The 27,606-nt window shown below is 42.2% G+C and overlaps 1 protein-coding gene across 1 annotated transcript in view; it reads right to left on the bottom strand.

Moving 5' to 3' along the window:
* GABBR2 (gamma-aminobutyric acid type B receptor subunit 2) overlaps positions 1–27,606 on the bottom strand; it is a 301,965-nt gene that overhangs the window by 192,701 nt on the left and 81,658 nt on the right. The window contains exon 3 of the mRNA XM_081872653.1: positions 24,982–25,152. Coding sequence (XP_081728779.1) covers positions 24,982–25,152 — 171 coding nt within the window. The remainder of the gene's footprint in view (positions 1–24,981; positions 25,153–27,606) is intronic.

Here is a 27,606-nt window from a genome sequence, read left to right as displayed (position 1 = left end):
TGACAAGAAAATTGGAGACAGAAGCATTTCCAAAACGCAGAAAGAGCAAAGAGCAGCTGCTAGAGCTTTGACAAACTGAACAGAATCAAAATAATATTTTGAAGAAAAGGGACAGGACAAGACTAGAAGTGAGAGGCCATAAACGCAAGTATCAGTTCTAATATTTTTTTCATTTTAAAAACATTCTAGGGTAGAGGGCCCTGGCATACCAGCCTCCACTGCAATGTCAAGTGCTTCTTGGAAAACAAGCAAATGTCTGCTTAGCTAACATGCCCACAATAGTACAATCTGTGCACAGCTCTGTTCTAGTATTTCCACCGTTGCAGAATCAGTTCTATTCATCACTACTGAAATCTGGTCTCCAATTCATACTGGATCCAAAAAGCTACAAAATGACATTAGCATACAATGGCAAATTCACAATAGGCCCTGCCGCCACTGTCACCCCTACAAAACTGACAGGGAGCTTTCTGACACCACGCTCTAAGCGACTACCAGAAAGTCAGCCTAAAAACAGAAAAACAGCCTCAAAACACACCCTTGTCCATTGTGAGGATTTTGAGCTATGGAACAATCTGCTCCCTCAGTCATGTTAGTTCATGCAACCACAACTTCTGAATGTTTATTTTTCAGGTGACTGGTGTTCAGAATCAATGTGTGACCCATCAAAGCACTATAACACCTGGGAAATAAGGATGCCTGGAAGTTGTTTTCATGATCCTCACAGTATTGTTGGATTTGGGTTAGAAGGCTCTGATGCTGGAGGAGGAGGAGAAGGAGGAAAAAGAAACAGAAGGGAGATGGTGGGAACCTAGGTTGGAGCTGGGGGCACCTCCCTCTTCAACCCCCAAATTCAGCTGCTTTGGAAGGGGGAGGTGGGTTGTCGCCTCTCCCCTCTGTCCTTTCTGTGGAGCAGAGACCTCAGTGGAGGCTGGGAAGATCAGTTGAAAAGGGAAGATGAACAGAAGATGGTCATGACTAAACAAGAGCCGAAACAGGAGGATGCAGCCTTGTCCCCTACAACTAGGTGCTGCCTTCACAGATGGGAGAGCACACATGCAATCTTGACATTCCCAAAAGGCAAGAGAGTATATCTCAAGTGAACATGCCCTGTCTTTAAAAGCTGGTGGAAGGGGTGGTGAAACTTCTTGGGACATCTTCGTTGCTTCCATCTGTTTCTGAACTTCTTACTCTTCCCCAGAACTCCTGTATCATGACTCCTGAGCACTGTGCCTGACCTGTTACTTGCCTGATGAAGAACGTTTTTCACTTACAAGGAAGAGACTCTGTCTGTGTGCTTTGGGTGGGAGATAGGACATTCTACCATAGATGGAGAAGTGTCCCATATTGTGAGAGATGAAAATAGCAACTTCTCCTCCAACACCAAATAGTTCTAAAGGCTTACGCGCTCTTTGCAAACGAAAGCTCCAGATAGTCACCACAAAGAGGGTTCAGGTTTTGCTAACTTCAGGATAGTCATTAACCACCTTATCGCTTACGTGGTTTCTCAATTAAAATTATTTATCAGTTATTATTAATGCAGTTTTGTGTGCCATACACACACACACACACACACACACACACACACACACACAATATTTTTCGCTCTATAAGACGCACCAGACCACAAGGCGCACCTAGTTTTTGGAGGAGGAAAACAAGAAAAAAAATATTCTGAATCTCAGAAGTCAGAATAGCAAGAGGGATCGCTGCGCAGTGAAAGCAGCAATCCCTCTTGCTGTTCTGGCTTCTGTGAAAGCTGCGCAGCCTGCATTCGCTCTATAAGACGCACACGCATTTCCCCTTACTTTTTAGGAGGGAAAAAGTGAGTCTTATAGAGCAAAACATAGGTATATATGCACGCACGCCAGCCTAGCAGGACCATCATTTCTGCACCTAGTAAGCTTGCCAAAGGGGCATGGCTCTAATAGAAGTTACATACGTATAATGAATGGTGATAAAATGGCTCACTTGTTGATAACTTGCTAGTAATTAGCCTACATTAGCAACACTAGTGATTCCATATGAAAGCTAAAGCATTTCTCCAACAGCTAATGTTTATACTGCTAGTTCTAAGCTAAAATCCACAATTCCAATAACATTTCTTGTTTCATCATATTAACAGTGACTCCCCAGTGAACTAAAGCTGCATGTAAGTACTGCTGGATAAATCCTTTGTTGCTGGAGTATATATATATATAGATGTATGTATGAATGGCGGGGGGAGGGCATAATCCCACCAGATGTTGATCATCAGAGATTCATAATGAATGAGAACTGGACAGAGCAGATGGCTCATACAATCATAAATTTGCTGAGGTTTTCTCCATTAATGATTCCTATGCAAAGTTCTTTTCTTTAAAAAAGAAAGAAAGAAATGTTTTCTGCCAGATTCCTCAATTTTATTGAAGAAATAAATCTAAAACAATGACTCTTTAAAAATGTATACACATCTGAGAGGAAGGGATTATAGTTTCTGGGATTAATAAAGAAGTATGTCAGTAGGAAGGGTGCTTTGAATCTAAAATTGTAAGCAAGCAAATTTGTATTTTTGGGCATGTGACTTTCTATAATTACAGTGCATGATAAAGGCCTAGAACTATAAGCACTGTCTATTGTCTATACGCAAAGAGCTAAGATATAAAAATAGAAATGCTGGATCAGATTTTTTACTTTATTACAAAAAGAGAGGCACTGACGTCAACTGGATTGCAAAGTAGTGACACAGAATGGCACAGTCATTGGGCATAGACCCAGGGTGGCAGAGAACATAGTGGTGCCCCAGATGGAAAAGAATCAACAAGAAATATAGAAGGAGCACTGGATTTTTCAAAACCTGTCAGCAGCAAAAGATTACATACAAGAGAAAAGAATCAAATAAAGGAGAGATGGGGGGAATGGATACAATAAAATATATCTTTACATGTATAGAGACTGAATTAACTAATTTTTATTTTAAAAGAAATCTTAGTTCATCAGTATCTATACAGCACAAAGCCAGACATAGACGTTCTAAGTACAGGGATCAGTTGTGAGCTTGGTATTATTCTTTTTATCTGACAAAAAGAGTCTTTGAAGTTTTTTATCTGTTAACATCTTTGAAGTTCAGTGTTCTATTTAAAGAACAACCTGTAAACCAGGCACATAGAAGAAAAAAAATCCAGAGAATTAATGATTCCAATGTGTGGAGCAAACAGAACACAGTGAAAACGGCTTTTGCTTTCACTGCCATTCTTGAAATTAAAATAAGCTGGCATTTGGGGATCCAAACAATGGCGTCTCTGCTTAAACTATACACCACATGATCCATTATCTACATTCAATTCCTGCAATACAATGACAGTTACTCTGCTCTGCAAGGAGGAATGCACTAAAGGACTTCAGGGATTTCTCAAGCTCCATACACAACCACATGAAGTAGGAAGATACAAATAACAAAGAATTCACAAACCTCGGGCTTATTTTAATTCTCCTAAAAGGTAAAGGTAAAAGGACCCCTGACCATTAGGTCCAGTCGTGAACGACTCTGGGGTTGCGGCGCTCATCTTACTTTACAGGCCGAGGGAGCCGGCGTACAGCTTCCGGGTCATGTGGCTAGCATGACTAAGCCGTTTCTGGTGAACGAGAGCAGCACACAGAAACGCCGTTTACCTTCCCGCCGGAGCAGTACCTATTTATCTACTTGCACTTTGACGTGCTTTCGAACTGCTAGGTTGGCAGGAGCAGGGACCGAGCAGCGGGAGCTCACCCCGTCGCAGGGATTCAAACTGCCGACCTTCTGATCGGCAAGTCCTAGGCTCTGTGGTTTAACCAACGGCGCCAACCACGTCCCTTTTAATTCTCCTGCTTTTCCTTTAAAAAGCTCAAAGCAGATCCCTACTGGCTAACAACCAGGAAGTGACCAGCCAATTCATTGGCTGTGCTTTCCCTATGAGTGCTTCATCTACAGGAGATGCCTAGGAGGGGAAATGTAAAATGACTGATCTAAAAAGCCCCCTTTGACAAGTTGCAAGTACCTAGGTGTGGCATAGTGGATATCATGCTGAGTTTGAATGTTTGAAACAGAGTGGCCTAAAGCCCACACAACTGAGGTATTCTGGGGTTAGGGAGCTCCAGCTCTGGCATTCTTGAAAGGAGAGAAAAACGAAGACACCTTCTGACAGGCTCCCTCTTTCTAGGTATGGAGGAGGGGGTGTGCTCTGACACCAGCACACGTTGGAAAGAGGAGGGGAGGACAACCAGGTAGCTCTGACCTTGCGAAGCATGGAAAAGGGGAGCCAGTGGGAATCATCTAATCCCAGTTCTCTTCTCGGGAATTCTAACATGCAGTGAGGTACCGTATTTTTCGCTCTATAGGACGCACCCAACCATAGGATGCACCTTGTTTTAGAGGGGGAGAACAAGGGGGGAAAAACTCCCCTCTCTACGCAGCGCCCTTCCAGCGAAGCGGCAGGAGGCGCTGCGCAGAGAGGGGGAGAATTTTTTTTCTTGTTCTCCCCCTCTAAAACAAGGTGCGTTCAGTGCGTTCAAGTGCGGCTACCTTGGAAGGCTTCAGTGAAGACAACCCGAAGCCTCCGAAGCCTTCGCGCTGCTCCGCGAGCTTGTGGAGCTGGCGGTGGGGGAAGCGCTGCATTCCCCACCACCGGCATCAAAGAGCAGGTTGGGGCTAGTGGGGGAAGCCCAGGTTCCCCCCCCCCCCCGAGCCCCATGGATCACACATTTGCTCTATAAGACACAAAGACATTTCCCCTTAGATTTTAAGAGGGAAAAAGTGTGTCTTATGGAGCGAAAAATACGGTAGTTGCTACATGATGGTGGGGAAGGTAAGAATTGTAATTTGTCTCTAAAGTTCCAGGCTATATGGAAGCAAGAGATGGAAAACAGGACATCTTTGCTTGCAGCAAAGAAAAGGATAACCATTCCTTCTATTAGAGATTTCTTCAATTCAAATAGTCCCTGGGGGGGGGGTAAGCTTTTCCTGCACACAAAGGATGGTTGGGATAGCTTAAACATTTTTGCAGGAACTGGTAAAAGTTCCTGTTGCAGATGTTGTCATCAGTTAAATACTGTTTTTAGAACCACAAAGTTCAAAGTGGTTTTTTTAGGGGTTTAAAAAAAGGAAAAAATAAGAGTATCATGCCATGGGGTAAATGAGGTAACTGCAAAGTTCTGATGAAGAAAATATTAATTCCCTGATTTCAGCTGCAATTATAATATCTGTACTTGTCAACTAGGGAGCTGGTTTCAAGGCATCTTACATAATTTAATAACTATATTTGTAAACATGTATGTACATATGTGTATGAATATGTGTTTGCGTCAATATCTGAAGTAGGGAAGTAACAGTATTGGAAAACGTTTTACAATCACCCCTCTCTGGATGTCACCTTTTCCATTTAAAAATGGACTATCATGTTATGCAGAAATGATTATATTACACCTAGTGAATTTGGCAGGATTCTGCACAGAATTAGCCATGGCACAATTATTCATGCTCTGGTAACCTCCAGATTTAGACTACTGTACTTTGTTTAATATGGGTCTGCTTTTGAAAATATCCAGGAAACTTAACCTAGTGCAAAATGTAGCTGCCCAGTTGCTAACAGGCTTTGGCTATATCAGCCATATCTCACTAGTTCGTAAAGAGCTTCAATGCGTTAAACCACAGAGCCTAGGACTTGCCAATCAGAAGGTTGGCGGTTCAAATCCCCACAACGGGGTGAGCTCCCGCTGCTCGGCCCCTGCTCCTGCCGACCTAGCAGTTTGAAAGCACATCAAAGTGCAAGTAGATAAATAGATACCGCTCCAGCAGGAAGGTAAACAGCATTTCCGTGCGCTGCTCTGGTTCGCCAGAAGCGGCTTAGTCATGCTGGCCACATGACCTGGAAGCTGTACGCCGGCTCCCTCGGCCAATAAAGCGAGATGAGCACCGCAACCCCGGAGTCGGCCACAACTGGACCTAATGGCCATGGGTCCCTTTACCTTTACATCAGCCATATCTCACTATTTCGTAAAGAGCTTCAATGCACACCACCTCATTTTTTCTGGGCACAATCAGAATTGCTGGTGCTCACCTGTAAAGCCCTAAATGGTTAACAATTCTTTTGTATTTTATTCTGTTACCCACTTTGACTTTAGGAAAAGTGGGATGGAAATACATAAACAAACAAAAGAAAGAACCACACCTCCTGGCAACTCTCCTCGCAAGCCAGAAAGGAAAGGTTTAGGTTTTTTAAAATGGGGAACATTCTGTAGAATACAATGCTTGTAAAGGAACAATGAGATCTACACAAAACGAATAAGAAGCTGGGGTGCTGGCACATAAGAATTAGAAATGGTTCAAAGAAACTTCTATGTCAAGCACTGGAGGGAAGCCAAGCATACAGAGCAGACAAAGACATTCTCCAGGAATGCTGTAATGAAAAAAAACCTTCATAAACACAAAACTATAATTAGACACCCAAAAAGGGAATTTGAAGAGCAGCTTCTTAGACAAAAGGAAAAATGTAAAGTACCTAAAGAAGCAGGAAGTCTGCAGAGTCAAGACTGATTCATTCACCACCAGAGCAGCATGGGGGCTGTTTCCATGTGTCTAGAGCCCCATGGTATTCCGGCCTCATCTTTAGGAGGATACCAGAATACAGAGCAATCGCCATCACTTTCTTACTCACTCTTGAATAGCACAGAATTCTCTTGGCTTTCATTTACCTTAATTGTTAAATGATGGGGCTTTTTAAAGGGGCATTGATGACTAGAAGCTGCTTGCTTAAATGTGCATCGAAGGCTGTGGGTGATTGGTGTCTCAAAGCTACCACTTCCCTGTGGGAAAAAAACAGTCCTGGAAGTTGGAATGTAGTCCACAAAACAGAAGCAAGACTTGAGTTCTGCAAATGGCTAACAAGCAGGGTATCCAGCCGGGAGGGATGTTGGCTCTACATGTGGGCCAAATAATGAGGTAAATTAGAGTGAGGGAGGCACCTTTCCTGTGTGTCAAGGTATGTTTTCGATGTCAGTGATACCAAGCTGGATTGGAGACCCCACAAAGTCATAGAGTGCTCTGTTCCTGTACTTATCTGTGCACCAATATAACATGATGTTTTTCTATATAATACCTCTGGGTAGAAGAAGAAGAGGAGTTTGGATTTGATATCCCGCTTTATCACTACCCGAAGGAGTCTCAAAGCGGCTAACAATCTCCTTTCCCTTCCTCCCCCACAAGAAACACTCTGTGAGGTGAGTGGGGCTGAGAGACTTCAGAGAAGTGTGACTAGCCCAAGGTCACCCGGCAGCTGCATGTGGAGGAACGGGGAATCGAACCCTGTTCACCAGATTATGAGTCTTAACCACTCTTAACCACTACACCACACTGGCTCTATCACACTGGGTAGAATTCAACATTGCGCTAATACAATTGTTCCATCAGTGCAAGCATTTCTGTTTGTCGGGCAGAATGATCGGCCCTCTCTTCCCTCATGCACTGTTCTGTGGTGTTCTCCCAAACTGCCAGAGCAGACTTGGGGAAAGAGATGGGGGAGGGTGCAGGGAAGGGAGGAAGGAGAAACCCTGTTCTGCTAGCAGAAAACCTGGCACTGGGTTCTGCTAGCACACCTGCTGCACTTCCGCCACCAGAGGGTGGCTTGGGTGGGCTTGCTCTGGTGTGTCCCTTAGAGTCTTCTGCACAAGGAAAGCGGAAACACCATAGAAAGCTGCCTACTGAAAGCCCTGCTTTCCAGGGAGCTGCCAAACAGTATGAAGCTGACCCTCAGAGGAACTGGTGGACCATTTAGGTAGAAAATTAGGCTTCGGATTGTTGCTGGTGGTTTAAAAAACTAATATTTCACTACAGAACACGTTGCAGATTTACTAACATTTGAACTGTTGTTTAAAGCAATAAATCTAAGAAGCTGTGGCAAATTAACATTTGAATAGTTATTTCCAGGTAGAACGTGTAAATCTAGATATTTTTTTAAAAAAGAAACCAACAGTTCTTCAGTGACCATGCTCTAAAGCAGCGATGACAGGCTGGATCTAGCTACACCTTTTCAATTTCCCACCATGGCCCAGACCAATTCTAGGTTGGGAGCACTACAGGAAATTTGGGTTCCATGATCACTGCAGATGGTGACAGCAGTCACAAAATTAAAAGACGCCTGCTTCTTAGGAGAAAAGGGATTACAAACCTAGACAGCATCTTAAAAAGCAAAGACATCACCTTGCCAACAAAGGTCCGTATAATTAAAGCTATAGTTTTCCCAGTAGTGATGTATGGAAGTGAGAGCTGGACCATAAAGAAGGCTGATCGCCGAATAACTGATGCTTTTGAATTATGGTGTTGGAGGAGACTCTTGAGAGTCCCATGGACTGCAAGAAGATCAAACCTATCCATTCTTAAGGAAATCAGCCCTGAGTGCTCACTGGAAGGACAGATCCTGAAACTGAGGCTCCAATACTTTGGCCACCTCATGAGAAGAGAAGACTCTCTGGAAAAGACCCTGATGTTAGGAAAGATGGAGGGCGCAAGGAGAAGGGGACGACAGAGGATGAGATGGTTGGACAGTGTTCTCAAAGCTACTCAAATGAGTTTGACCAAACTGTAGGAGGCAGTGGAAGACAGGAGTGCCTGCTGTGCTCGGTTCCATGGGGTCACAAAGAGTCGGACACGACTAAACAATAAAAGCTGCTTGGGACAGAGAGAAATATTAAGGGGACCCAAGGCAGGCACCAGCCAAGGGCCCTGCTGACAGTTGCCAGGTCCTGATGCTGACCCTGTTTTCATACAGCAAGCTGGAGCCTTAGAATCATAAAATCAGAGTGGAAGGTACCCTGAGGATCATCTAGTCCAAACCCCTGTAATGCAGAAATATGCTGCTGTCCCATATGGGGATAGAGCCTGCAACCTGGACGTTATCAGGACCACACTTTAATCAACTTGAACTATCACAAGGGGATTCACTTGATAGAAAGAAGACTGCAATAGACTGCTCTTCCACCACAGCAAAAGGTTCATTCTTGAGCGAGCACCTCAGTGAGTACTTACTCATAAGTAATTTGAAAAATATATTAAAAGTTTCTTTTTCTCTGGTTTCTCTGAGAAACCAGTAGGAGAACACTTCAATCTCCCAAGACGTTCTATACAAGATCTCAAAGTAGCTGTCATATTACAAAAGAATTTCAGAAATAGACAGGAAAGAGAAGTTGCTGAATTACAACTTATTACCAAACTTAAAACCACGGAGAGACCTGGTCTGAATAGAGACATTGGATTCTTATCTCATTATACATGATAAAGCTATTTTTCACCATCTCATCCCTTGCTTTTTCCTGTAAGACCAACTGCAGTCGTCAACAGGTTTACCACACCTATCAGCCAATCACCCATTCCCACCACCCTTCTGAGTAATATCCCTCCTCACCCTCTCACTATATATAAAGGTCTGGTGACTTCTTTTTCAGTGCATCTGAACAAGTGTGCATGCACACGAAAGCTCATACCAAGAACAAACTTAGTTGGTCTCTAAGGTGCTACTGGACTATATATATATATATATATATATTTCTACTGCATCAGACCAACACGGCTACCTACCTGAAATAAGTAATTCGGTTCCTGCTCTTTTTAATATACCATATTTTTTGCTCTATAAAACTCACTTTTTCCCTCCTAAAAAGTAAGGGGAAATGTGTGTGCGTCTTATGGGGCGAATGCAGGCTGAGCAGCTATCCCAGAAACCAGAACAGCAAGAGGGATCACTGCTTTCACTGCGCAGTGATCCCTCTTGCTGTTCTGGCTTCTGAGATTCAGAATATTTTTTTTCTTGTTTTCCTCCTCCAAAAACTAGGTGCGTCTTGTGGACTGGTGCTTCTTATAGAGCGAAAAATACAGTATATAGACTGCATGCAAGCTGAAAGTGGCAAAAGAACTTACAAAACGGGAGTCTGCCTCTCCTTGTCCAGGAAAGAAAACATGCCAGTATGGTCACAACACAAAGCCTGACTTGATTAGATTAGACTAATTAAAAAAGAAAACAAATAAATGCGAACAACTTGACAGCATCTAACTTGCATTATTGCCTTCAACTGAAAACATTGGGACACTAAATTTTGATGGGTTTTTTTCCTTTTCTTTTTGAAGCAATGAGAGGTTAGGTTTTAAAAGAACAGAAGGCAGCAAGAGACAAAAGAGAAATAAATCGTTTGACTTCCATTTTAATATGTCCAACATAATTTATTATTTCTTAGACTTTCATTTTCTTGATTATTGCAGTAATCCATCCAGTTGTCTAATAATACTGAAATCAATGAGACTTCATCATTTAACTGCGCAATCAAGACCCGCTGCATTCACTGAAACTTAAACATGGTCGGTTTCTCTCTCTCTGTCTCTCTCTCATTCGTATTGGCTAAAATGCTCTAGTCCAGAGGTTGCATTACCCCCCCTTCCTTTTGCATTTTATTCTATTATAATAAAAATGTAATAAAACACAACATATAAAAAATAAAAGAAGCAATGCAAATGTAGCTAAGAACCACACAGCATCTAGCACAGTTCCTTTCAATTGCTACAACGGGCAGAAAAACCATTAAGTGGTCCTCCAAGACCCTAAGAAATTTCCAAGTGGTCCATAAGGGAAAGAAATTTGAGACCTTCCGCTCTAGTAAATTCGACAGCATTAGCTCAGTTGAGGGACTGAACTCTAGAATTGCAAGAAGTTGAATGTACTTGGTATTATATCAGAGGTGGCTAACTCTGGGCCCCATTATCAAATTTTTCTCCCTCACGTAGACACCCCCCTCCTTTGTGTGGCCCCCAGAAGGTTGACTAAGGTTGAATGTGCCTGTTAAGTTGTGGGTGAACATATCAGACGACACAGCGATCCTTCAAACAGCTCTTCTTTATTCACAGGCCAGAACAGAACTGAACTGAAGGGTTCAGCCAGCCTGCTTATATAGAGCTCCACTACAACGCAACTGTAACACTTTCTGTAACTATCCAATCACTGAACGTCACTTTCAATCCCTTATTTGCATATGTGGACCTGAGTATCCCCCTGCTGGCCCAGGGCACAAACTTCAGTACATAACAGTGTCCTTCAGTGTAAAAAAGGAAAAGTTGGTCAGCTTGTATTATATAGAAAGTTAGATTAAAGAGGCTAAGGCTACAGTTCTACCCTGACACACCTATTGAATTCAATAGGACTTGCTTCTGATTAGACAGGGTTAGGATTAAGCTATAACTGAGCTATGACTTCTTAAAGCCAAGTCACCTTCTTTTGAGCTTGGTTTCCAGAAAACCTGAGTAAATTCTGCTTTTTCAAGTGTTTTGCATGTTTCCTGGAATGCACTATAAACTCTCGCTGACCCTGTCAACACATAACACCTCTGGCTCAGAGATCTGCGGTTGTTGCTGTTTTGTAACCAGGCCAAGTTCAGTGTGTTATTGTCTGATAGATCACGCTGCAAGGCTGCAACACACTTATCTGAGAGTAAGCCCCACTGAGTACTGGCAAACTTACCTCAGAGTAAACATGTATAAGACTGACTGCACATTACATTGACAAATGTAATTTTTCAAGCCGTATTTTTTTTGGGGGGGGGGGATTGATGAGAACCCTACCCAGACTTTCTCATCATAAATTGAGGTCAACTCTTGAATATAATATCTCAACACTTTCATATTTCACACCCTATTAATGACTAAATGCTATTGTATCTTATAAAACAAACATTGAGGCATTACATTATAGTACAGTACAGTATTTTTGAAATATTTACTTTGGGTCATATGAAGAACATATTATCACTGTATGCCACTAACTCTTTAAAGCTATACACCACATATTTGATTTGTATTATTCTCTAATACGAGATTTACAAAAAAGGGGGGTTAAATTCCAATAATCCGGCCCGATTTAAAGAATGCTTACAACTAAGGCATGAATAATTAAGATAGGACATGTTGCAATAGACCATAGCTGTCAACGTTTTCCCCTTTTTAAGGGAAATTCCCTGATTCCGAATAGGATTCCTCGCAAGAAAAGGGAAAAGTTGACAGCTATGCAATAGACAAGCACAATGCTGAGGTTAAAATATGATACAGAAAACAGAAATGTCCCCAAAAAGTTGGCAACCTTTGTTTTCTAGAAACAAAAGTATCCATTAATATGCATATTTATAACTGTTTCTCAACAGCTTGATTCATGTCATTTCAATCATACATATTATGCTTTATATTTAGGACAAGATGAAGCTATAGAGTTTGCACATTTTAAAATAAGTTTCAATTTTTGAAAATGAAAGAAAACCTTAGCTGCCATATGTACTACACTGTGAGTGGTAGTGGCTCCCAATATCTCAAGCAAGGGTCTTTTCCATACTCTTAAGCAGAAAGATGCATAACAGGAATGCAATGCCTATGTTCCATCTACCTTTAGTGAAAATTTATGGTTCATTTATTTTTTACCAGTCTAAATGCTTTTTAAAAAAACTTTATTGTTAAGTAGAACTTTGTTATTGCAAGCAAATAAATGACTTCCTGGTCATTTTAGTTTGACGACAATAACACAATCCTGTTAAAATAAAAAATAAAAATAGTAAGTTGTTCCACATGCATGAGCAGACACAATTCCCAGGGTTCCCTGGAGAAAGAAAATAACTATGAAAGCAGTTTATGTCTGTGTTGTAGATGTCTCTTAATGTCTTTAAAGACATTAAGGTGGCAACCCTAATCACCTTTTCTACTAAGTATGGACCAATGGGGCTTAATTCTAAGTAAGCATTTTTAAGATCAGGTGGTAAGGTGAAAAGGTGAAGCAAGGAAGTAAGCTTTTAATTACAAACAAAGTTTGCTCCTGCCAATTAGTGTAATATCCAATGCAAGTGCTTTCAAGCTTGGATCAATTCTGCTTTTTTCAATATGTGTTGATTCTCCCTCAGCGAGGCTGATTAGCGGTCAAGTACAGAGAACTAATTTTGTTCCATGTTATTCTTGCCTACAGTTTGGCTCTTGTTCAGTTTCAGCGAGACCATTATTTAAAATAGGCACAAATTGCAATCTACTTCATTGAGGTGGTGTTTAATTTAAGACAGGCTATAAAAAGAGTTAGTTTAATCAACATAAGAATGGCTATTATCAACATTTTTAGACTAGAATCCTGTTGTGTTAACTGAAGAGTAGTTTGAACCACACCCTTGGAAAATCTCAGTGTTCCCTCTGTTCAAGCAGGCTTTGTTGTTGTTTAGTCATTTAGTTATGTCCGACTCTTCGTGACCCCATGGACCAGAGCACACCAGGCACTCCTGTCTTCCACTCCCTCCCGCAGTTTGGTCAAACTCATGCTGGTAGCTTCAAGAACACTATCCAACCATCTCGTCCTCTGTTGTCCCCTTCTCCTTGTGCCCTCCATCTTTCCCAACATCAGGGTCTTTTCCAGGGAATCTTCTCTTCTCATGAGGTGGCCAAAGTACTGGAGCCTCAGCTTCACAATTTGTCCTTCCAGTGAGCACTCAGGGCTGATTTCCTTAAGAATGGATAGGTTTGATCTTCTTGCAGTCCATGGGACTCTCAAGAGTCTCCTCCAGCACCATAATTCAAAAGCATCAGTTATTCGGCGATCAGCCTTCTTGATGGTCCAGCTCTCACTTCCATACATCAGTACTGGGAAAACCATAGCTTTAACTATATGGACCTTTGTCGGCAAGGTGATGTCTCTGCTTTTTAAGATGCTGTCTAGGTTTGTAATCCCTTTTCTCCCAAGAAGCAGGTATCTTTTAATTTCGTGGCTTCTGTCACCATCTGCAGTGATCATGGAGCCCAAGAAAGTAAATCTTCAAGCAGGCTAGAGGATGCTATTATAGCAGAGATCATGTGACACAGCGTGACAACTGGTCTGCTAAAGCTGTTAACTCTAGCATGGTTCCTCAGGCTGATCAATACATCCCTGAGGCACAGACCAAGGTGCTTTCAACCACTGGGCATCTCCACATGTCTGCTTGACCACCTCTTTGTTTCCAGAAAACCAGGCCTGACAGCAATACATGTGAAATAGTTCTGCCAAGTAGGTAAAAGAAATACACCTTCAGCCTCTGGACTGCTTACATGAGTCAGGCTAACAGATGCTGGGAGTCGTCATCTTTTAAAAGCACAAACAGGTGGAGGCAAAGCAAAGACTGAACACATGCCCCCTCCTCTAAAAAAGTAGTGATCGTTCTGCCAAAATTGACCACATTCACCATCTGTTCAGCAAATGCAATTCCTCCCAGTGCATGCAAACAGCTCTACGTTCACAGAGTCCACCATTGTATCTGAGCATCTTTTGACTGGACTCAGTTTAGAAGATGCTATCACATTAGAGAAGCCAATGCTCTAGGTTTCGTGCTTTGGCTTCCTGTTTTAAACATATTATCAGAATATGACCAATCCATGGATACTCTAATATTTCTGGCTGTTTGGAATGCACTGAATAGCACTCATGACTAGGTATGCCTACATTACAGATGTGATTCTTCTGCTCCAATTGGCCACCAAGAGACCAAGTATGTTGTATGCCACCTTGTTCTATTTCCCGTAAAAGTAGGTTTACAGATATTGTGATTAATTGAATTGAATAAATGAAAACATAAATACAATGTCTACTTCAGAGGCCCTCCCCAAAGTATCTTATGCCTAGGAAGGGGGAGGAAATAGCCATGTGGTGATCAAGGAGAAGGTTTTTTCAGTGGTGGCACCTGGATGAAGGAATGTCCTCTCCTAAAAGGTGAGGAAGGTGTAAATACAAAGATTAAGATATTTGTATTATCTGAGTTGTTCAGCAGTCAATTTTATTGCTTTTTATACTGGTTTTATGGATTATTTTCTGCTTTTAAAACTTTTGATATTTTATATTTCTATTAGTTCATATAATGTTTTGCATTTTTATTATTTTTATTATTGTTTGTATTATTCTGGTCTGCTTAATGGAAAATGGCTCAGGACTGCAATACCTCAAGGACTACCTCTCCCCACATGAACCAACCCGGACCCTGCAATCGTCATCTGAGGTCTTCCTTTGTGTGCCTCCTCCACAAGATGTCTGGAAGGTGGCAGCATGTGAATGGGCCTTTTCTGCAGTGGCTCCCCATCTGCGGAATGCTCTCCCCAAGGAGGCTTTGCCTGCCACCTTCTTTACATATCTTTAAAGGTAAAGGGACCCCTGACCATTAGGTCCAGTCGTGACCGACTCTGGGGTTGCGGCGCTCACCTCACTTTATTGGCCGAGGGAGCCGGCGTACAGCTTCCGGGTCATGTGGCCAGCATGACTTAAGCCGCTTCTGGCGAACCAGAGCAGCACACGGAAAGCCCGTTACCTTCCCGCTGGAGCGGTACCTATTTATCTACTTGCACTTTGACATGCTTTTGAACTGCTAGGTTGGCAGGAGCAGGGACTGAGCAACGGGAGCTCACCCCGTCGCGGGGATTCGAACCACCAATCTTCTGATCGGCAAGTCCTAAGCTTTGTGGTTTAACCCACAGTGCCACCCGCGTCCTTTAGGCACCAGGCAAAAAACATTTCTCTGTAACGAAGTCTTTAAAATTCTATGGCCTTTTAAATGTGTTTGTGTGTAGGGGTTTTATTGGTCTGTTTCTGTTTTTGCTTTATTACGTATTTTGTGTTCTCATTTTGCATTTTTATGTTGTGAACCACCCTGTGATCTTCAGGGGCAGGGCGATATACAAATTTAATAAATAATAATAAGTGAAGCATACAAATGCTCTAAATAACATTAAAAAGAACAATGTTTCACCCCTTCTCCAAGCCAACTTTGCACATGTTTGGATTTCTTGTACAAATTGTGAACTATAGGGAGCCAACTTCAACAGCTGCACTGGCTATTTATTGTAATCATATATGTATATAGTTTTAATTCTATCAATATTTAATTGCTTCATATATGTTTTTCTATGCTTTCAGCGGTTATTATTTTTATCTGTAAGCCAAATTGAGCCCCATCAGGGAAAACAGCGGGGTAAAAATATAATAATAATAATAATAATAATAATAATAATATAGCAACAACAACATGCTTTTTGCCTTTCATAGCTCCAAAAAGAAAAACGTACTCATTCCAAATAATGAATGCATTAAAAATAATAAAAGGTGACCATGTTGACATGAAAGATAAGCATCTCCCACCATTCAGTGCATAGCTCTTTAGGTCTTGCCATGTCCTCCTCAACATGCTCCTGGGGCAAGTAAGCCAGAGGTAACTGCCTTTATTAATCTGCCATCCTTCCTTTGACAGACAAGCGGTCATAAAGTTATCTCGCAGAAATGAAACCGACATTGATAGAAAACACCAAAGGGAAGAAACCAACACAAATACCACTTCTGTACACTTTAGTAAGCTTTTTTAAAAATAATAATAATAATAATAATGGTGCAATGGCTGGAAGGTCAGCCTCTGGACTTTTGGAAGGTACCGTATTTTTCGCTCTTTAAGACGCACCAGACCATAAGACGCACCCAGTTTTTGGAGGAGGAAAACAAGAAAAAAAATATTCTGAATCCCAGAAGCCAGAACAGCAAGAGGGATCGCTGCACAGCCTGCATTCGCTCCATAAGACGCACACACATTTCCCCTTACTTTTTAGGAGGGAAAAAGTGAGTCTTGTAGAGCAATAAATACGGTAAGTGCCAAGGATAACCTGCAATCATTCTTCCTTTCCACCCTCTATACTGGTTTAAATCTGCCAGAGACTAAATAATTGTTTGTTTTTATCTTGCAAGCAAATTAAAGAGTTGTTTGACAGGATACCAGGAGGACAACACGGGAATTAAAATTAATCCCCCAGCTCACATAAAAGGAAACAATGGGTGAGCAAAAGGAGTGGAGACTACATCATGACTTAGTATTAAAGCGAGTCAAACTGCACCTCAGTGTAATTCAAGCCAACGTAAACTGGAGCATATCGAGCACAAAGTTCTTTCTCTTTTGTCTTATAAAAATAACAGCACTGGAACCAATGGCTGAACTAAGTTAGCATTCTGCTGTTCAGAGAACATTAGTAATGACTTCCTGTACTTTGCGGCAGCTTCCAGTAAGGGACCCTGGTTGATGGGAGAAATCTGCTGGAAACAAGCCACTAAAACAGGAGGACATGTTTTAGGTGAAATGATTCCTTCCATTATAAAGGGGGTCGGGTGTCATGGATTTAAAAGTCCGCAACAGCAATTTGACAAGTGCATTCGGCCTTCCCAGTTTGCACTTCCCAAAACAACGCATGAACTGAAACTCAGATGCATTTGGAAATTCACACTTCTCTGAATTCTGTGTTTCAGTTCTCATAACAAAAGGTGTGCACAAAAAAATGTTTTTTAGTGAAAGTAACATACAAAAATACATTACACACAGGGAAAATGTGTATATTAGCAAAAACGTGAACTTGAATGCTGACAACGTTTTTGCGAGAATTTTTTTTTTTTTTTTTTTTTTTTATTATTATTATGAACTGTTGTGAAAATGTGAGCTGAATTTAAGCCTGGAAAATCAAGGACCCGAATTTAAGAGATCCACCCTGGCCAACTCCCATCAACTTTACTTCAAGCAGTGATCACAAAAAGCATGTGTTTTTAAACATTTGTCACATTTTTGAATATTCACATTTTACATATTTAGGTGTAGACTTAAAAAACAAACAAACCCATAGGTATATAAAACTTTAAAAGGATATCACGTAAAGCGTAGCCAGCTTGAGGCTGTTCATGCACACCAAGAGTCGTTGGCAGCGACACAGCTGCATATGCTGTTTACATTAAAAGATGATGTGTTTCTACTGCAAACACTGGCTACAAGCAAGGCAGCCTTACGCTGAAAGCTGCTGCTGCAAAAATACCAAAATGGGCTGGGGTTTTTTTTTGGGGGGGGGGTGCTTGCTTTGTGTTTTTTTTAACCTAGCTATTTCCAATTGCTGGCAGTTTGGGGTCTGCATCAAGTTTCGTTTTCCTTCTCAACGTGGATTATCACTGGGAATAACAATTCTGCAGCCTAAATTAGGCCCTGAGCGAGACTTGTGAGCTTTCCCACCATCGACAAATTAAGCCCTCTGGGGTGCAGAGGAAGGCCAATTACCTCCTGCAGAAATGCCCAGGCTGGAACCCCAGTTGACTAAAACCTTGTAAACAGCCTTGTGAGAGAGACAGCCCCTCTTAGGAAAACCGGTTATTCTCCCCAAAATGGAGAGGATACTTACAGACTCCCAGCTTCACACTGGCTAAGCAAATACGACGTGGTCATTCAAAGACTGATGCTTGAACTTCAGACACAGCTGTGACAAAGGCTGGTTTTGTGCCTAAAAAGTAAGGTGGCCCATAGCTAAATATGTAAAGGTCCTAATTAAATCATGTCCAGCAGTGATATATAAGGAGAGTCCTCTGCAAAGTGGACTCTCCCCAACCACCAGCTGACAAGCATGTATTGATTGGCTGGGTGAGGCACTTGTCAGTCAATACCCACCTGGGTCAGATACCCCTTAAAAGATGACAACTGTGTTGCAGTCTTTGTCTTTTCTGAATCCCCTCCCACACTCCAGTAACCAGCAACTGATTCCTAAAGCAGCCTATGCCACAGGTAGCCACAGAGGGTAAGCTAAGTTTGGATTAAGTGTAGGGTTAGTTATACCAATATTGTGGCCTAGTGCTTTAGTTCTATTTTGAACTACATACAGTACTTGCTATTCCTCCCCTCTTCTTCCTTTTTCAATAAACTGCTTCATTGGATTTCTGTACTGGTTTGTGAACACACTCAAGGGCCAGTTAACCTCCCACATGGCTTAGGTTGCTGGGATCATGCAACTGGTTGTTAGAGTACAGTACAGTGGTACCTCGGGTTACAGACACTTCAGGTTACGGACGCTTCAGGTTACAGACTCCACTAACCCAGAAATAGTACCTCGGGTTAAGAACTTTGCTTCAGGATGAGAACAGAAATTGTGCTCCGGCGGCGCAGCAGCAGTGGGTGGCCCCATTAGCTAAAGTGGTGCTTCAGGTTAAGAACAGTTTCAGTTTAAGAACGGACCTCCAGAATGAATTAAGTTCTTAACCTGATGTACCACTGTACCTAGAAAAGTGGGGGGGGGGGGAGGCTGGCATTGCCAAGCTGGAGACCTGGAATTTAGCTGGCTGCTCCCTTACTCCTGAGGTGACCACTATAAGGCAGTAGGAATCCTGTACCCCTGGCTTTAGGTGTGTATGTGTGAGAAGGTAGAGGCTCGTTCCCATTATCCAGATGGTAACTGTGGCTACAGCAGAAATAATGGCTTGTGCCCAAGGCTGCATACGAATAGTCTACCTAAGCTAGGTGATTATTATAGATTCTGTATAGCTACAAGGTTGAAGGCAAGGTGAGGCTCAAGACAAGCTTTTTATTCAGTCTGGGGAAACCAGACAATAGATGAAACTTGGAATGCATCTCAAGGATGTCACAATAATGCGTTTTTTGGATGGGTGAGGTCAGAATTGGAGCTCACAACAACACTTTAGTTCTATTACTGCTTCTGGTACGGGAGAGATTTTTTTTTAAAAAAAAGAAATGGAGCATATTCCTTAACTAGAGTCCTAGAAGACATATAGTGGAAAAATAAGAAGTGGAGGATTTTGTCTGTGTTTATCTTAAAGGAAAAAACTATACAAGGAATGAGAGAAATCCTCTATTTGTTTGTTGGAAAAGGAAATGGGATTGCTGTCTTCTGCTTATTTTCTTTTTCTCTCCTCCTCATGAAAACGATTATTCTTCTTTGGCGATCACTTGTAGCCAAGAAAGATTGTCTTCCATAAACACGGTTTTAACAATAAGTCCGTAAGTGACTGTGGAGGCCAATTCTGGATCCATGTGAACGGGGGACTTGACTGAATATTGGAAAATGTTGTGCTGCCTGCTTCTATGACCACAGAGCTTTTTGCTGCTGTTTGTGTGTTTCCAAGCTCAGTTCTTCAGTCTCACTTGAAACCGTGTGGAAGAGAAGGGAGGAAGCAATCAGGGAAATCTTTCTATCTCTCACTATTCTTAGATAACAGAAACACCATGAGAGGAACAAGATAATAGAAAACCTACTTAAGACAAGAATCTAGTAGAAGCACTTTCTGTTCAGTCCCTACAATGGGAAGGACAAGCATGAGTTTGAAAAAGCAACAACAGTTTGCATTTTATTTGTTAAAGCACCCATTTTGCAAAACCAGTTCATTTAAGAAAAAGGGGGGAAATAAATTATAATTAAACCATGTGTTTCTATAGAAATATGTTAATTTTACTTTCTGAAATTGCATTGTAAATGCAAACCTCTAGATGCAAACAATTATTTATCTGTTTACTACCTTCAGGCTACCGTAGCAGTTGCTATCTTTTATGTTGGGGGAAAAAACCTGTGTAAAATTTAAACACAGGGGACTAATTAGCAATTTGTCCAAAAGAATCATAGAAGACTGAATTCACAACAAATGAGGTATCTGGATATCTTTCAGTATTATAAGGATTTTACATGCCTTAAAAATAAATAAATATGTATATCCATTTTGAAGCTTACTCAGACAAGGAATTGCCATACTGAATCAAATTTGAGGATAGAACTAGTTTTGCTTTTACAATTTGTCATAACTGCTTTTCTACCTACTGTGCTTGTCAATAACCCTGGAAAATTGGCAGCGGGGGAAGGCAGTTTTCCATTTATCTTCTCATTCCTGCCCTCCCCCACGTAAAATCTGTGTATTGATTTCCATTCTTAAATGAAACAAGTGAATGGGGATTGGCTCTGCCAGCAGAGAGATCAAAGGACTCTCTCATTTTATAGAGAAATAGAATATCCTTAGAGTTTGATTGACTAGATTACTGCATAAATGATACATCCTGACAGCACAGAAACTATCCCGCCACCCTCACAAGCTTGATTTGGTCATTCTAACTCAAAACACACCAATTCTAAAATGGAGTAACTCTTTATGTACTGCCCACAGCTCTTTAGGGGAACAGCGGTATACAAATGAAATGAATACACAGATAAATGTCTGAAGTAAGTCTCATAAAAATCAATAGGGTTTCCCAGTGCTTTTTTTCTTAAATAAAATGTTAATTTTCCTACTCATATTGAAACACTGTCCCTCAATGAGGCCAAACTTAGATTCACAAAATCTACCCCTAGATTCACAGGGGTATGCGGAAAAAAGCACTGGGGTTTCCACACCAGTAAATGTGCTTAGAAATTGGGTCCTCCCTTAAAGAGGGCACGTATTGCGGTGAGACCTGGAAACCGACCCCTTGTGTTGTGGGTGGGTACGATTGGTCAGCCACAACACCCGATTGGTAGGTCCCTCATAGCTGGGTGTAATCTGGCCAATGGGACGCAGTCCAAACGGTTCGAGGGACCTATTTATGCCCATGCACGTGACTCAGAGCTTCCTCTTTTGGCTCTTGCATTCAGAACACCCGCCCACCTCTCCCTACTTTTAGGGCTTGCACACTTGACCTTGCTATGCCGTTGTGTGCCGTCTGTTGTTGGGACAGGGGCATGGCAGGAATTTTCCCTACTTGGCGGATTGGCTGTTGCCATTTGGGTTTCGCCTGCTGCGTAGCAAAACCTCACAACTTGTAAGGTTGCGGATAGGCTCTGGTTCAGGTGATAGGGATGGGAGAACGCTCTCACCATCCCTATGTGAAGGGTATTCTGTTAAAGGAATCCAGGGACTCGATGGTTTGGTCAACCCCTGAAAGGGGGTTGTGCCCATGCCTGAGTCCAGGGGGACATTTGGGTGGCAGAGGTAGCCTGTTCCCGGCTTTCCGCTTATCCAGGTTTTCACGCTTGGCTGACCTACGCTGGAAACCTGGGTCAGCGCTACCTGCATGGCAGGGAGCTAGTCAAACCAGAGCCTATGCACCCAATCACTTTCTGTAAATCAATAAAGTTGTGGCCTAAATTCTGCCAAAAACCAAAACCAAAATCTGAGTCAAGTGTGAATTTATTTAGAGGGGAAGGTTTCTGGGTCTGAACATGCAAATGGAGTTTCAGTATTTTGCCGTAACTTGAGGTACTTAATATCTCTAAGCCAGTATATTAGACAGAATGCTATTTTTTGTTTGCTTTTCATTTTCTGTTTTTCTAATGCCATCTCACTTTTGTGTAATAGCTTTGCCTTAGGTGTTCAAAAACTCTTGCCAAATACCCACTAAGCCTCCAGCTGCCTGAAACTAAATTACTCTTGATACAGTGCAAAGAAGGGATAAACGGTACAACTGAAAATCAACCCAAGTTAAATAAGAAAGGTGTGTACAGACATGTATCTGCTTTACTCTTGATGGCTGTTATCATGGGTTACTGTTTTACAGTTGCTACTGCTAAACAGTGCCTAGTAACTACAGTATAAAGGTAAAGGTCCAGTCGCAGACGACTGGGGTGCGTGCTCATCTCGCTCTATAGGCCGAGGGAGCCACTGTTTGTCCGCAGACAGCTTCTGGGTCATGTGGCCAGCATAACTAAGCCACTTCTGGCGAACAAGAGCAGCACATGGAAACGCCGTTTACCTTCCTGCCAGAGCAGTTCCTATTTATCTACTTGACTTTGATGTGCTTTCGAACTGCTAGACCGAACAACGGGAGCTCACTCCATCGCAGGGATTTGAACCGCCGACCTTCTGATCGGCAAGCCCTAGGCTCTGTGGTTTAGACCACAGCACCACCCGCGTCCTAACTACAGTATAGGTAACTTTAAAATAGGAATGAGAAGGAGAACAAACCCCATCTGTCTGGGCTGGAGGAACTAGATAATGATAGCTAGGCTGAGTTTGGTGCCACTGTTTGACACTTGTTTTTTCATGCTAGACGTTGGCAAGGAATAATTCTGAGAGCAAGTGTGGAGGAAATCCAGTCCCCAGAACCATCACACCTATCACATGACAAGGTTGTCTGTATGCAGGTAATCCAGCACTTCAAACTCCACCTAGCTCTTTCTTCCCTCGATTGCCGTTTATGGAATTCTCTCCCTAGGGAGACTCACCTGAGAGGTTCCAGGCAAAAACATTCCTCTTCTCCCAGGACTTTGGCTAATTATTGTCTTTGCTTGTTATTATGGTATGCATTTTTGTGTGTTTTTGTATTGTACAATTGCCCTGTGATCTTCAGATGAAGAGCACATTGACATTTAATGAATAATACATTGAAATTTAACATTGACATTTAATAAATAATAATTATAACTGTGCACAGAAATAGCTGTATATTTATTTGCATCTATTAGGGTATTGGGTCATATAGATTACTCCGGGAACGCCCCCCTCAAAAGTGAAAATCACATTTGACTCGAAAAGTTTGCAGACTATTCAACACTGTGGGAAGAAAGCCTACGAGATACCTATCTTATTATAGCTTCACACATTTCACACCAACACAGCCTTTTGTCTTAGGACTAGAAGTACAGAAAGCTAAATTTATCAGAACCAGTTCATACAATGCTTTTCCCTATTATTCAAGCCCTCTTGCATGTGAGCTTGAATGCTGGGCTCATACAAGCTCACATTGCAGGGACAGGTGGAAGGGTTCACACAAACTGCATAAAGTCTCCTTTGAACTCCTGACTCAAAGCACTGACATAATGAGATCCATGCTCTGACTTAGAATAAAGGTAAAGGGACCCCTGACCATTAGGTCCAGTCGTGGACGACTCTGGGGTTGCGGCACTCATCTCGCTTTATTGGTCGAGGGAGCCGGCGTACAGCTTCCAAGTCATGTGGCCAGCATGATTAAGCTGATTCTGGCAAACCAGAGCAGCGCATGGAAACGCCGTTTACCTTTCCGCCGGAGCGGTACCTATTTATCTACTTGCACTTTGACGTGCTTTCGAACTGCTAGGTTGGCAGGAGGAGGGACCAAGCAATGGGAGCTCACCCTGTCAAGGGGATTCGAACCGCCAACCTTCTGATTGGCAAGTCCTAGGCTCTGTGGTTTAACCCACAGCGCCACCCACGTCCCTTCTGACTTAGAAAGGAAAGCAATATGGGAATTGTACAGAGTTCTTGCTAATATGTCCAGGTGTCAGGAATAGAAAGGGTTAAACCAGAAATCGCAACCTCAGACTCTGTTCTGAGAGAAGAGGCATAGGGCAGCCTGACCTTTGCCTCTGCACTCTTTCCCAACTCTTCTCACTAGACTCTTGACCCAATCAGAACAAGCCTTTCAACAATGCTATTTGTGTCTGATTATGCATCTGCTTTGCGGGATAATCCTTGTTCATAACCTAACCCTTGGAAAGTCAAGACTTATTCATGTGAACCTGAGCTTGGCTGCCCCTCTCACACCCAAGTATCTTCTAACCAACCTAGTACAGAAAAATCTCATCTGAACAACAAAGGAAGACTGCTATTGCTGCACTCACGCCTTCCTTGTGATCATGTTGTTGGTCAGTGTGGGACACAGGGTACTGGACTAGGTAGGACTTTGGTTTGACCCAACAGTGCTTCTCTTATTCTGAAGTGAGATGATCCTGAAGTGACAACGCTTGAAGTGACTTCTGCCACTTTGAGCCAGCACCCACTGAAATGCTTCTTTGAAATACAGTGGTGCCTCGCAAGACGAAATTAATCCGTTCCACGAGTCTCTTCGTCTAGCGGTTTTTTCGTCTTGCGAAGCAAGCCCATTGACGGCTTAGCGGATTAGCGCTATTAGCGGCTTTTAGCAGCTTAGCGGCTTAGCAGATAAGCAGATAAGCGGCTTAGAAAAAGGAGGGGGAAAGGAAAAAAAACCCGCAGGAACTCGCAAGACATTTTCGTCTTGCGAAGCAAGCCCATAGGAAATTCGTTTTGCGAAGCACCTCCAAAACGGAAAACCCTTTCGTCTAGCGGGTTTTCCGTCTTGCGAGGCATTCGTCTTGCGGGGCACTACTGTACAAGTATCTCAACTCGCCACCACATGCAAAAACATGCAACTTTCGCAGCCAGTTTCTAGTACAAGAATTTAAGCAGATCTTACCTCGGAAAATCTTTGTATGTCTTGGGTCAAAGTCCCCACCCTTTTCCATTTGTAGTGTTTGAGCAACTTCAGAATTGCAGGGTTCACAGCGTTATCGGATGGCACTGTCCGGAAGAAATAAGGATACTTTTTCTTATCAGCTAACTCTGGTGTCGTTGCTGCGAAGGAAAGCTGAAAAACAAAAACCATTTAAAAAAATATCAGCTTAATCTAATAATCTGCAAAATATATATATATGGTGTGTGTGTGTGTGTGTGTGTTATGAAAGATTACGGTCTTCAAACAAAAACATCTTGGAGGTCCCAGGCCACAGAGAGGTTAGGCTGGACTCAACCAGAGCCGGGGCTTTTTCGGCTGTGGCTCCGATCTGGTAGAACGCTCTGTCACAAGAGACTAGGGCCCTGCGGGACTTGACATCTTTCCGCAGGGCCTGCAAGACAGAGCTGTTCCACCAGGCCTTTGGCCAGGGCACAGCCTGACTCCCTCCTTTGGCAATCTTCACAGAACTCTAGCCCAATGGTTGCCATTAATTTGATTTGAATTAATTTTATAATGAAATGATTTTAGAATGTTGTATTATTTTATTGTTGTTAGCCACCCTGAGCCCAGCTTCGGCTGGGGAGGGCAGGATACAAATAAAAATTTATTATTATTTATTATTAAAATTTCTAAATACTAATAGCATTTTAAGACTTCTTTTTCTAAAGAGTCACATGTAATATATAATTTGGTATCTGAAGAAGTGCATGCACATGAAAGCTCATGCCAATAACAAACTTAGTTGGTCTCTAAAGTGCTACTGGAAGGAATGTTTTTATTTTATATAATTTCAGTTTGCAATTAGCAAATGACTTGTGAACTGGGATGCACTTAATTTGGTTAGGAGGTGAGAAGAGCTCCAAACCTTCCAAAGTTTCCTATTAAAGGTATTGGAGCTTTGTCCTAATGCCAAATATTTGCACTAGCTAGCAGTTCCAAATCAAGATGCATCTAGACTACATTGTTCAGACAGTAGAGATTAGCAGTCAGTACTTCCTTCACTCCCCTGTATTCTACCCATTATCCATCCTGCCGCTTGCAGCATTTCCGAGCCACTAAGTTAGTTAGTTAGTTAGTTTGATTTATTACGGCCATTGGCCCATATCTAAAACAATACATCAAAATTTATCCATAAACAATACAATTTACACAGTTCCAAGTTAAAACACCCATATAAAACCAATTTTACTTCAATTAAGTAAACACTATACACAATAAGCTCCCTCTATGTAAACCGCAATTCAAATCCCTCAGATTTTGGGGGATATGCGTCTTAGTTCTGGCACTTATTGATGGTTCTTAAGTTTAGCTAAGCTGTCAGAGTCATACAGTGATCCATTTCTCTCTTTTGAAATAAGACATTAATCAGGTATCTAGCGACTGCAAGGGATCTACTTGTGTCTTCGTCGTTTAATAAGTATATTATTTGGGCTTCCTGAAATCTGTCAGCAATTCTCGATAAATATGGGGCCAGAAACTTGGACTGTGAAGCCGAATGTAATGGGCCACCTTTCGGCCGTCCTCCTTTCTGGGAGGGGCAAGCTGGAAGAGATAGAAGGTCGAATCCATTTATGACAATTTCACTCTCCTCCCAAGTTTCTTGCAATAGAATGATATGAAACGAATTGATATACGACTGGAATTCTGGGTTTCCTATTAAAGGTATTGGAGCTTTGTCCTAATGCCAAATATTTGCACTAGCTAGCAGTTCCAAATCAAGATGCATCTAGACTACATTGTTCAGACAGTGGAGATTAGCAGTCAGTACTTCCTTCACTCCCCTGTATTCTACCCATTATCCATCCTGCCGCTTGCAGCATTTCCGAGCCACTAAACATTTCATAATTAGAGGATTCCAACAGGCAGAATGCTCTAATTATAGTTCTCTATAATTTGAAACTTTCCCATTGCTATTCTAAATACATCAGAATTATAGGGTCACAGGCATGCCTCTGTGTTAAGAGTGAGTTGGCCAAATCACATTCTGCCATTATTATGAGAAATTGTGAGGGCCAGTAGGTTTTATGGCTTCTGGTTAGAAAATGGTTCAGTGGACTGAGACAATACTTGGCAGAGTGTGAAAAGTAAGTTTGAGGATGGTCCTTGATGAATTTGGAGTAGAAAGGATAAGAAATTGCTTGTTTTGAAGGAGGTAAAGACATGTGTTGAACAATTAAGGGTTTACAGACAGAACTAGATAGCCAATGTTCTACTGTCAGAACACCAGCTGCTAGGATTTGTGTAGGGTTTATTCCTTCCCCTTTTCTTCTCCCAGTGATAACTCACAAGGCAGCAGATATTTCCTCCTTCCTTCCCAGGTTAGTGAGCCCCATCTACCCCTCACTTCCCTGTACAGCACATGCAGAAACTTCCTTCTTTACCATTGGACCCACTTTTGGTCTCATCCACTCAATCCACCAGAGCCCCTAACTCACCAAGGATTTGAGACCCAATGTCTGCCCTCACCTGGTTTAGCCAGCTAGTCGTTCCAGGATGTGGCCATTGTCGTATGCTGACAGCTTCTAGGAACCACAGGTGAGAGCAGAGTGCAGGGTGGGGACCAAAGGTGGACAAACGAACCCAGAA

Source organism: Podarcis erhardii (assembly GCF_964252035.2).
Source record: "Podarcis erhardii genome assembly, chromosome: 8".
NCBI lineage: Eukaryota > Metazoa > Chordata > Lepidosauria > Squamata > Lacertidae > Podarcis > Podarcis erhardii.
This window is presented reverse-complemented; position numbering and strand designations above follow the sequence as displayed.